The 13,086-nt window shown below is 42.2% G+C and overlaps 1 protein-coding gene across 1 annotated transcript; it reads right to left on the bottom strand.

Moving 5' to 3' along the window:
• Positions 1 to 2,774: 2,774 nt before the first annotated feature.
• On the bottom strand, positions 2,775 to 12,982 carry LOC116264277 (probable aspartic proteinase GIP2). Its single transcript, XM_031644412.2, is given in 4 exon segments — positions 2,775 to 3,434; positions 3,437 to 3,524; positions 3,527 to 4,062; positions 11,423 to 12,982. Coding segments are annotated over 4 exon segments (2,418 nt in total). The 5' UTR covers positions 12,750 to 12,982; the 3' UTR covers positions 2,775 to 2,967.
• Positions 12,983 to 13,086: the final 104 nt, after the last annotated feature.

Genomic DNA, 13,086 nt, shown 5'->3' with positions numbered 1-13,086 from the left:
TGGGAACAAGACCTGGTCTTGCAGCTGGCAGATGTGCACCGTGTCAACCCGTATGCGCATGACTTGCCCAACAAGTCGGAGACGTTGGAGAACATGGCAGCAGTTTGGTTGTGGGGAGTGCACGTGCTTGGTGGTTAGAGAAAGTGTAGCCCATGAGACCCCGATGGTTGTGGGAGTCCTTGGAGACGTGTGTGATGGGTGGTTGTACACCCAGCTATAAGCCTTGCAGGGAGAGCACCTGTAAAAAGGGGAAAAAAAAGAGAAGAGGAAAAGGAAAAGTTGGCCTCTCCATTTTTGGAAGAGACAGAAATTTGTGTGTCTTGTGTTTCTTTTTTAGTGAGAGACTGATTCGAGGTCCCATACGGATCATCTAGCCCATTGACCTAATCATACAAGACCAAAGCCAATGGCTGGTAGCTTTGAGGTTCCTTGATGTCAAGTTTGCAGTCATGTATTTTTTAATTGCGCCATGAATTTTTTGGATTTGAATTCAATTTGACCCTACCTATATCTAGAGGTTGGACTGTCGGCCCGCCCCTGAAGAAAATCCTGGCTCCGTCCGCCACTGGATACATTCATTGCTCTTGGTTAGGAGGAAGATTGTTTGTATGTATAGTGGACTCCATTGGGGGCGAGCGAATATGCTTGCTGGTCTATCGTTTGTCAGTATTCTGTTATGGCATGCATAAGTAAATCTATATGTTTCCTTACCATTTATTTATCAAAGGGACCGGCCGACTTATCTGTAAAGATGTCTTCCAGCCAAGCAGCACGTCGTTAAACATTCTAATGGATGCTTGCCGCCCATTCCACCATTATTGATCACATTATACCTCCTACCTTCTTTGTCTATTAAGTTGATTCAATCGCAAACAAATTATATAACGAATATTGGTTATAGATTCATGGAAACTTCTTAAGGTTGCGTTTGATTCTCCATCGATCGTAGATCTAAGAAGATTTGAATCCAAGATAGCTGAAATTGTTTGATTCTCCATGGATCTCAGATTCGAAATTTGTGGATTTCTGCATTCACTTTTAGCGTGGATCTCAAATCCATCAGCGTGGATCTCAAATCCATGATGTAGTGTAAAAATCATGGATTTGAGTTCCTATTTTTGGGGAGGGTTTTTTTTTTCTAAACCATGGATCTAATGATAACCATACGTGGCCAAAAATATTACTAAAGAAGAAGAAAGGAGTCTCACCATGCCTTGCATCAATCTCCATGTATCTCCGCCATTACAACACACAGTGTCATCAAATTATGCAGGCTGCATGTGTCATCAAATTGTGCAGTTGCAGCTAAGCCTGGGCATCAGTCGGCCTCCGGCTGACATCCAAAACCTAGGTCCGAGCCTTAAAAATATTTTTTTAAATAAAAATTATGTAAATATAATTAATTGTAATAAAATATTATATATATATATATATATATATATGGATATTAATAAAAAAAATTAAAAACTCATTATCGAGCCCACCCGAACTTATCGGACCGGCTCAGGTTCCTTTTTTATGGGCCCAGGCCCGAGTCGGGCTAGGTACTGGATACCCGGCCCGGTTGTGCAGGCTTAGGCCTTAGCAAATGCTATGGCAACGATAAGTTAAAACTTATGTTTTGATTCTTCCTCGTAGTTAGGTGTTCACAAAGAATGGATTTGGTGTGGATTATGTGAAATGCGAATTAGAATTGAAGAGACTGAGAAGTAATCCTGTAACTGGATCAATGTTTAGGAATTTGAACTCAATAAAACTCGTATAGACACAAGGGTTTTGCATAGTTGGCCAGTGGTTCATTGGATAATCATTGTTGGTTTCATATTTGTAAATTCATAGGCCATGGGAGCAGGGGCAAAACTAAAAATTTCGTTTGACGGTGTCGATTTATATTTGTCTAAATTTTTTAATTTTACGAGGGTCTTTTTTTTTTTAGTTCTGTGACCAGGTGCAGCTTTTCTTTAGTACCCATGAAAAAAAAGCCCATAAAATAAGAACCTAATTAATAACAAATTGCACTTTGAGTTCTTACTTTAAAATCCACAATGATAAGGTTACAGTGAGTCTGACTTTTTGAGAATTTGTCATTTTTGCATAAGGATGTTCATGGATCAGATTTGGACTGGATATCCACCGACTTCCAAAAAGACAGATATGAAAAAAAAAATATGCCATATCCAATTAAGAAATCAGATCAGATTCAGATCTAAGAAATGACATCTAAAGAATTTCAAATTCAGATTTAGTTTTAAATAAACATGCAATTAGATAACAAACATTAACATGGCCAATTAAATTTTCTTATATCAAATATCCATACATTTTGAAAGTCAACGTCCTTAAAATCATAATGTGGTTCTTGAGTGGTTATGAATAATTCAAAAGTTGAATTAGACTTCCAATGTGAATTTATAAGTTGGATTTGATTGGACTGGAATTTCAAAGTTGGATTCAGATATTGCATATATAGACTTTTCTTCATTTTCATTTGAATTGAATGTGTGAACATTCGATAATGTACAATCGTAACCAAACTGAACCCGATCCATTAATTCTGTGCAAGAAAGAGGCTGATTTGATTTACTGCTTTTGGTACTTGGGATTATGACTGATTGTTAATTAGATATTAATTACTTTACTCTTTCCCAACTTTATTGAAAGTTGGTGATGACTACCGATGTCAAAATTTCATGACAATTTAGCGAATCTTCTCCAAATTTTCACAAGTTTTTCTTAGTAAATCTTTTTAGGAATTTAAACTTCAACGCTTCAACTTAATTAATTCCAAGCCAATTTTCATATCAAACAAACAATCAGGACACGAGGGATTCACCGATCTGGAAAGAGAAAACGAAAGACATTCGGATAAACCAGACAGAACCTGCGGAAGGGGCAAGGCTCAGTTATTTAAAAGATAGCAGAAAGGCACAAGGCGAAAGTTATGGCGGAAAGAGTCATGGCTGCTCTCTAATTAGCAGAGGAGGTGAAATTGAAGTTGGAGCAGGTGGTCTGCCGGAGCAGAAGAGAAGAGCTGAAACCCATCTTTGAGTTCTGCAGATCGAACTGCAGGAGATTGTTCTCCAACTGGTACCCGCCGATGACGATGGTCGTCTCGGGGTTCTCCCCTCCATCGACGAACCCCAAGCACATCACCTCACTCTTCATGAACACCATGGAGTTGGAGTCGAAGACCTTCCACCTTGCCCGAGCCCCCGCGAAAGACAACTCAATCTCCGGTACAACCACTCCCACGCGGGTGCTCCCCACATTTCTGGTGCTGAAGCACGCCCCGAATGGCTTCACCACCGCCACTCTTTTGATGCCCATGGCCGCCGCTTCCCTCGTAAACGCCGCCTCCACTGCCTTGTACACCGAGCTCTCGAGCTTCGTGTAAGCGTTCACCGTGCTGATTTTCGTACCGCCTTTCCCCTGTGTATGTCGAGCAGCGTCGCATTCACGGGAACCACTTTTCCGTTCACTTTAATGGCGGTCATCTTCACGAAGTACTCTACTGATTGCTGCCCCAAGAAATAAAAGACCCGGCGGTGCTAATCGGATTGATCCGGAGCTTTGTGTACGCGACCGGCTCTGACACGTCCACGCCCGGGAGCAAGACGTAGGGACTGTCCCCGAAGAATATGACGACCGGATTAGACGACTCCGACGACAGCAAACAGACGACGAACTTCTTCGTGAAGCGGAACGCAGTCGCCAATTGTGTCGGCGCGGCGACCCCGGTGCGGCCCAGTCCGAGCATGCCGCGGCTGCCAGCAGCAAGGCCGGAGACAAGCTCTGAAGGGGCGCACATGAAAACAAAATGGGGCACGGTGGCCAGCTGCCTGGTGCTCCTGCCGTCTGTGGACCGGAGAACGAGCACGTCGTCGGAAAGGTTGCCGCTCATGGAGAGCCTGGTGAAGGGGAAGCCGCTGCAGGTGCTGTTGCAGCCGGGTCTGCGAGGGTCAAGGCATTCGGTGGCGCAACCAAACTCGCCGGCGGTAGCGCAGGCCGGGGCACCGTAGGGGACGCGGCAAAAGGTGGTGGAAGAGTAGCCGCACGTATAGTCTCATGGTTGGGTAATCAACCTGCGCCTATCAGAAGCAAACCCTAAAACAAATCTCTTTTGCTTCTTCTCTTTCTTCTCAATGTTTGTCACAGGTGTTGCCTATTGACGCTGCTGCTGAGACGTCGCTGGTGAAACGCTACTACAATTTTCCGCTACTGCTTCGATTCTCTGTTTCCATCAGTGGTATCAAAGCCATGGTTCTTACAAGTAAGTTCGTCAACAGAAAACAAAATAGCGTCTCTTGAATGAAAGCATGCTAGAATAAACAGTTCATGCTAGACTAACAATCTATCTTGGATGTATGAAGCATGCTAGTATATATAGATTGCAGTCATGATAGGATTACAACCTACAATTCTCTGTTTCCATCAGTGGTATGATGGAAACAGTAAAGGCGGCTGAGTTCCGACCCTAGCAATGCCTGTGATGCTTACTCTGTCTGCACGGCAAGAGTTCACAATTATGTTAACATGCTTTTTTTTTTTCAAATTGTAACTCTGGAGCATGCTAGAATCTACGAATGGAGCATGCTAGTTAGAAATTTTGCATAAAGTTCCAGAGATATGATATATCATGTTACGCTTTATGCTATGGTTGCTTCTGTTCCCTGTACCCCCAGTCCCAAGGAGACAGAGGACAGAAACAAACACTGACCTAAGCATGTGCAAAGGTTAAGTCACTTTGTAACCGGTCTTTCGAAAACGTAGTCGACCCTCATCGAAGGTCTGGCCAGGGAACACACACAGGAGAAGAAGTTTGTTGTTTTGAAAATACTGGAAATATTAAGAAAGCAGATAGTATTACCTTGAAGTTGTCCTCTGTGATTTGAAGACTGTGCAAATTTTTTTTTTTTAACTGGACTCTCTGAAACTCAACAAATCCTCTGCTACTCTCGAATCTAGCAGACGCGCAAAAGCGCGGATTACCCAAGAACACCTTCACCAATACCCCTGTTCTGTCATCCTTTCCCGTGGAGACCCAAACCCACGACTCCCTTGCTTCTGTCACAGACGGCGTCCCTCTGTCGCCTACTCGCCGACGGAGCAAGGACAAGGTTGGCCCCTTTTTGGATGGTTCGTAAATCGAATCGCCTCTACACCCGTTTTTTCCTCTTCTGTCACTCGCTCCCTCTCGTTTCCCTGATTTCCACCATTCTTTTCCCCCTTCTACCTCTCCTGTTGACGAAGAGCTGAGAGAGAGGGGAGAGTGAGAAGAAGGGAATAAGGAAAGAGACCAGACGCCATCGACCAGTCAAATTGCTATTTCCGGCGGAACCTCCCGACGGGAAAAGAGCAGCGGCGGTGGCGTGGCGGAAGAAATCCAGCGGAGCTCTCTCGAGAGGAAAGAGAAGCTCCCGAGAGGAGAGAGAAGGAAGACGGTGAAATGAGGAAAAAACTTGTTCGGAGGGGTATTTATACACAAAACTTGACAATTACGAAAACAGTCCATATTTTCGTTATTTTTTCAAAAAAACGTCATATTTCCTTAAAATTAAAGTCACAACGCTTTTGCTGAAAACTTTTTTTTTTGGAAAGTTAATTTCAGCAAAAACCAGGAATTTTATACGAAATTACACGGTGTACCCTCCAAGTTCTTAGAAATTATAAAAAGAGGGTTATTAATTTTTGTTTGCAATTTTCTACAAAAAAAAACTGGGATGTGATGTACATTTGCCTATTGGTACTCTTAGTCTAGTTTAGAATTGCAGATAAAGGGTTCTGAATATACATTTGAAAAAAAAATGAAAGAGGAAATTCACATTGTGCTGCTTCCTGACATGCCTTAGAATTTTATTGGGGATTTCTTGACATGATATTCATTGTTTGTTTACTGTTTATTATATTTTACTTGTCATTATAAATTAATTTAGAAATGACTTCAAGAGTGGGAGCCTCTGAACTGGTCAAGACTGAAAAACTCAGTGGAAATAATTTTAATGCATGGAAACGTAGGATCATGTTGGCCTTAACTCTAAAAAAACTGATTTATGTGATCAACAAGCCCTTTTCCACTTTAGGAGACAAGCCTACTGATGAGGAAAAGAAGGAATATGAGGCTTTTGAGAATGATGACTTGATGGCCAAAATCATGTTAACATTCGTGGAAGATGACATGATCAGAGTGTTTGAAGACTGCGCAACAGCCAAAGATATGTTAGAAAGCATTTCATCCAAATTCAACACCACTACTACTATGCATGTTCAATTATTGTTAAAACAGTATCCCTCGTATAAAATGAAGGAATCAGATAGAGTTTTTGACCATATTAACAAAATGTTGGTCATGGTTAAGGACCTAGCAGTAGTGGGAAATGTAATATCTGATAACATGCAAATATGCACCATTCTGAATAGCTTACCACCTTTTTGGGATATGGCTGTCACAGGTTTGAGCCTTCAGTTTGACACTTTGACTCTAGATAAACTCCATATATAATTAGCTATTCAACAAGAATGTTTGACCAAAAGAAAATGCAGAACTTATGAATGTTCAAGAAAAACCAACAAATCTTGCGTCTATAAGGTCTAAAGATTTTAAAAAGAAAAGTGATGGCAAGTTCAAAGGCAATTTTGCAGGAACTCCAAGAACTCAATGAACTGTAGTGAAATGCTGCAAATGTAGGAAGCCTGGACACATCAAGAAGAACTACAAGATAAAATTCCCGAACAAGAAAGACAACAAAAGTCAGAACAACAAAAACAAAGAAAAAGATCATGAGGACTACAATGAAGAAGTCAGTTGTGTTGTGTCAGAGTGCTTGTTTGCAGATGGAAATCTAACCAGTTGGTGGGTCGATTTGGGAGTTACATGTCACATTGCAAAAACAAAAGAAGACATGATTCGTATGGAAAATCTGAGTCCAGGAATGCAAAAAGTTTATATGGGTAACAACTCATACTGTGATGTAATGGAAGTTGGAACATATCGACTGAATGTTGGGGGTATAAACGTCATTCTTACCGAGGTCTTGTTTGTTCCCTTTATGCGGACGAACTTAGTGTCAGTCTCGGCTTTGATTGGAAAATGTTTTGAAGTTTATTTTGTCCCAGGGAAAGTTACAATAGGAAAACATGGGAGGACCATGTTCGATGAAAAATATGTTAAGGAACATGGTATGTTCAAACTCAATGAAATGAATAAATCTTTCCGTTCTGCTTATATTGATTGTGCAATGAATGTGAATACAAATCTATGGCTTTAAAGATTAGGCCATGTAAACATCAATAAGATGAAGACTCTAGCACAACAAAGTATTATATCTGACGTAAATATAAATGATTTCACGAAATGTGAGGCGTGTCTCTATGAAAAGATGGCAAGAAAACTCTTTCCATCTGAAGTAATTCGGGTCACTGATCTATTGGAAATAATCCATACCGACACTTGTCGACTTTTTAGAGTCCAAACACATAGTGACAAGTTATACTTCATAACTTTTATTGATGACTTTTCAAGATTTGGTTATATTTATCTTATTAAATATAAGTCAGAAGCGCTTGAAAAAATCAAGGAATATAAATCTGAAGTCATGAGACAACTTGGGAAAAATATCAAGGTTATAAGGTCTCATTGAGGAGGTGAATATACATCAAATGAATTCTTCGAACACTACAAAGACCTTGGAATTAATAGGCAAAGAACAATGCCTATGACACCGCAGCAGAATGGTGTTGTTGAGAGGTATAACAGAACCCTCTTAAACATGGTGAGATCCATGTTAGCAGGTGCACAATTACCCAAAGTTTTTTGGGGAGAGGTTGTGTTAACAACCATGTATACTATAAATTGAGTGCTCTGCAAGGCAGTCCCAACAACTCCTTATCGGAGATGGACTGATGTGAAACCAGACTTAAGACATCTCAAGAGATGGGGATTTGTAGCACATGTAAAAGTTTTAGATCCAAAACTGGATAAACTGGATAAACTGGATAGCAGATCAGTAAGATGTATATTTATTGGATATCCAAGAGGATCCAAAGGCTACAGACTATATCACTCTACTATGTGGCTTATAGAAAGTAGAGATGTAGAGTTCCTTGAAGAACTCAATAACAAAGATAATAATCCAGTGAAAGATCATAACAATCTACTAGAGGATCTGATTTATTCAGATGATAAGTCTGACAATGAACCGACTGGAGAACAGTCTGGCAATGAACTGACTGTGGATCAGTTTGACAATAAACCAACTGAGCATGAATTGCATGGAGTACAGTCTGGTAATGAACCGACTAAGGATCAGTTTGGTAATGAACCAACTGAGCATGAATTGTCTGAGGAACAGTCTGGTAATGAACCGATTGGGGAACAATTAGGTAATGAACCAATTGATTCCAACACCTTATCAACTCAGACTTTGTTAGGTTGCAAAAGACCTAGAGCTCCACCTTCGTATTTGAGTGATTATTATGTATATCTTGCAGAGGAGCTATGCTGTTTAGTAGATATTGACGAAATGTCTAACAATCTGACATATGACGATGTGATAAACTCGCATGAATCATCAAATTGGATGAACACTATGGATGAGGAAATCGAATCCATAGAAAGGAAAAAAGTTTGGGAATTAGTAGATCTTCCTAAGGATAGAAGACCCATTGGGTGCAAATGGGTGCTAAAGAAAAAATATAAAGCCGACGGAACAGTTGAAAAGTTTAAAGCAAGGTTGGTGGCGAAAGGTTTTTCTCAAAAGGAAGGAATTGATTACATAGAAACTTATTCTCCGGTAGCAAAGTTTACATCAATCAAAATAATTTTGGCTATCGCAGCCTTCTATGACCTGGATGTTCATCAGATGGATGTGAAAACTGCGTTCTTGAACGATGAACTAAAGGAAACCATATATATGACTCAATCGCATAGATATATCGTCAGAGAAAACGAAGACAAAGTGTACAAGCTACATAAATCATTGTATTGATTGAAGCAGTCTCCAAGACAGTGGTATTTTGCTTTTCATAAGGCAATTACAAAGCTTGGATACATAGCAAATCAACTAGACCAGTGAGCATATGTCTGAAAAAGTGGGAGTCTCTTTTGTATCCTATCTTTATATGTCGATGATATTCTGTTGACTGGAAACGATAACAGTATGATATCCAAAACAAAGACTTGGTTGAATGAGAACTTCGAAATGAAGGACATGAGTGAAGCTTCCTACATATTAGGAATAAAGATCACTCGAGATAGAGACTCGAGAATTCTGAATTTGAGCCAAGAACGATATATTGATTATATCTTAAAGAAATTTTGAATGCAGACAAATCAATTGGAATTCCGATAGCTAAAGGAGCAAATCTAAGCAAGAGCGATTGTCCTGGAGAAGAACAACAGAAATTGCATGTTCCTTATGCACAGACTGTTGGTAGTTTAATGTATCTAATCCTTTGTACAAGACCAGACATAAGTTTTTCTATTGGTCTTGTGAGTCATTATTGAAGTAATCCTGGTTGGATTAAAAGAATTTTTCGGTATATAAAAGGAACTAAAGGACTGAAATTGTCTTATCAAGCGAATGAGCTTACTTTAGTTGACTTTACCGATGTAAATTTTGCTGGTTGTAAAGTTGACAGCAAATTTACATCTGGATATGTATTTCTCTTTGGATGTGGAGCAATAGCCTGATTCTGTAAGAAACAATGATGTGTTGCTCAACACACACAAGAAGCAGAATATGTAGCATGTAATGTTGCTACCACATTTGCTGTCTGGATAAATCGGTTCTTGAAAGACTTGAAATTAGATCTTCATCATGAACCAGTTCAACTATATTGTGATAATCAGGCAGCGATATCACTTATGAAAAATGGAGCTGTGAGCTTAAAGAGTAAACATATAATGGTGAAATACCATTATGTCCATGAAATAATTGAGAAAAATGAAATCTCAGTTGAATATATGCCTACCAATGACATGGTAGCAGATCCCCTTACCAAAGGAATATCAGAAGACTTGTTTATTAAGCATGTAGCCCATATGAGGCTGAGATATATTTGAGAGGTTGTGATGGAAAAACCTTTAATGGAAAACCTCGCTACAAACTAAATTCAAGTTATGATGAACAAACCAATTATGGAAAACCTCGTAACTTAGAAACAAAAAACCCATATAAAGTGGAAGCAAATTGATGGTTTCATGGCCAAGTGGGCCCAACCATCAACAATTAGATGAATAGATGCTGGGTTTTATAGACCGCCTCTCAGGATTTCCTAAATCCCAACTACGGTTATGACATGGAGATTTATGGTAAGAATTAAAATGACAAACATTAATATTGTGATTTATTTTCTGTTTTAATTCCGTAACTGTGGAATCTCCTTTGCAATTACAAAGAAAAGGATATGGCTCAGGGCCACTACCCAACACAGTTGGCCTAGAAGGCCTAGAAGACGGCGGAGCCGAGGTCGAGGACGAATTTTTCAGATTTGAGGGGCGTCTTTTGCTGAAGTGTGGTGACATACTGTTGGGCAGCGACGTCTTTTACGACAGGAAGGACAAGAGCCCTTGGTTGGGAGGACGCGGCAGCGGCAAAATTGACGAAGGCTACATGAAAGAAGACAGCAGAAAGAAAAGAGAAAGCAGATGGTGGCCGGAGACGGACGAGCCATGGCGGAAGGTGCTGCTGGTTGGTGCCAGTGATCAATCAACATGAGACCTCGGGGTGATATATTGACGACGATCTAGGAGACAGGGGGCCAGTCCGAACGTGAGCACGCCCTAATCTCTTGACTTGACTTCAGGATTCGAGAAAGGACAGAAGGCGATAGATACAAGAAGAAGAAGGCAAGGACGAAGCACAGGGACTCCGACCGAATCTGCTTATATCGACAATTTAGTATACTTTGCTACAGATATAGTTATTTTTAATTAAAAATAATAACAATTATATTTAATATTATAAATTTTTAAGATGAATGATTGTAAGCAGTATAGATACCGGCGGCGCCATATGGTACGGCCACATCAGCAGATGCGATCATCTTGCATCCGCATGTATTGGTTTCATTTTTTAAATTAAAAAACAATTTTATTTTGGACTGGTTACTTAAAAGGATGTTCTTTTTAAGGGCTTTTGGGCTCCGATAGCATTAATGAACTAAAATATAGACTTGCATGTACATGTTCATTCTTCGATTGAGAGCCGAATCCCTCGCGCAGTCATTTTTTTGGAACAAGCACCGTTTTACTTGATGGCTTGCTTTAACCATCCTTTTGTACAGAGAGACATGAAGGATTCACTCAGAAAGAAAAGAAATTACATGGTCAACAATGTCAGATAAACAGAAAAGAAGAGTCGTCTGAAAGCTGTGGGACGCAAAGCTTGAGCTATGGTGGAAAGAGCAATGGCTGCTCCCTAGCTAGCAGAGGAGGAAGTGAAATTGAAGTTGGAGCAAGTGGTCTGCCAGAACAGAAGAGAAGAGCTGAACCCCATTTTCGAATTCTGTAGATCGAACTGTAGGAGGCTGTTCTCCAACTGGTACCCGCCGATGACGATGGTCGTCCTGGCGTCCTTCCCTCCATCGACGAACCCCAAGCACATCACCGCTTTCTTCACGATCACCATGGAGTTGGCGCCAAAGACCTTCCACCCTGCCGAAGCCCCCGCAAGAGACAGCTCAATCTCCGGCACAGCCACGCCCACGCGTGTGCTTCCCACGTTACTGGTGCTGAAGCACGCTCCGAACGGCTTCACCGCTGCCACTCTCTTGATGCCCATGGCCGCCGCTTCCCTCACAAACGCAGCCTCAACCTCCCTATACACCGAACTCTCGAGCTTTGTGTACGCATCCACCGTGCTGATTTTCGTCCCGCCATTTCCCTTGTGTATGTCGAGCAGTGTCGCGTTCACCGGAACCACGTTTCCGTTCACTTTAATGGAGGTCACTTTCACGAAGTACTCGACGGATCGCTGCCCTGAGAAGTAAGACCCAGCGGTGCTAACTGGATTGATCAGGAGCTTAGTGTAACCGATCGGCTTCGACACGTCCACTCCCGGGAGCAAGACGTACGGACCGTCGCCGAAGAATATGACGCCCGGAGACGACCCCGACGACGACAAACAGAGAGCGAACTTCTTCCTGAAGTGGAACGCAGTCGCCAATTGTGTCGGCGCGACGACCCCGGTGCGGCCCAGTCCGAGCATGCCGCGGCTGCCAGCAGCGAGGCCGGAGACGAGCTCTGAAGGGGCGCACATGAAAACAAAATGGGGCACGGTGGCCAGCCGCCCGGCGCTCCTGCCGTCCGTGGAACGGAGAACGAGCACGTCGTCGGAAAGGTCGCCGCTCATGGAGAGTCTGGTGAAGGGGTTGAAGGGGATGCCGCTGCAAGTGTTGTTGTTACAGCCGGGTTTGCGGGGTCCGAAGCATTCGGTGCAACCAAGCGCGCCAGCAGCAGCGCAGGCCCGGGCGCCGCAGCGGATGGGGCGGAAGGTGGTCGAAGTGTAGTCCGTCTGACAGTCTACCCAAAGGAAGGCGGAGCCGAGGTCGACGACGAATTTTTCAGATTTGAGGGGCCTTTTGTGCTGCAATGTGGTGACGTACTGTTGGCTGGCGCCGTCTTTTACGACGGGAAGGACAAAAGCCCTCGGCCGGCCGGAGGACGCCGCAGCAGCAAGAGCGACGAAGGATACATAGAAGAAGACGGCATAAAAGAGAAAGAAGCGGGTGGCCCTAGACCAACGAGCCATGGCCAAATGCGGTGGTTGGTATTGAGTGGTCAGTCAACAGGACATCTGGAGATGATATGGCGAAGATGATCTTATGGGAGAGAAAGGGGTAAAGGCAGAAACAGGGTGCTGGAAGGCTGGTTGTTGAGGAGGACGAAGGTGGAGGAGATCATCTTCTCATGAGTTGACTTTGAAATCTGTGAAAGAATAAGATGACAAGGATACAACGAGGAGGCAAGAAACGAAGCACGCACACGCAGCACGAAGTTGCATATAGTTTGGCGAACTCGATATATTTATATACTTTGTTATATATTTGGTTGTTTTAAAAAATAAGGCCAACTCTACTTGAACTTTC

Source organism: Nymphaea colorata, chromosome 11, assembly GCF_008831285.2.
Source record: "Nymphaea colorata isolate Beijing-Zhang1983 chromosome 11, ASM883128v2, whole genome shotgun sequence".
NCBI lineage: Eukaryota > Viridiplantae > Streptophyta > Magnoliopsida > Nymphaeales > Nymphaeaceae > Nymphaea > Nymphaea colorata.
The sequence above is the reverse complement of the archived record's forward strand: the minus strand, read 5'-3'. Positions and strand labels throughout refer to the sequence as shown.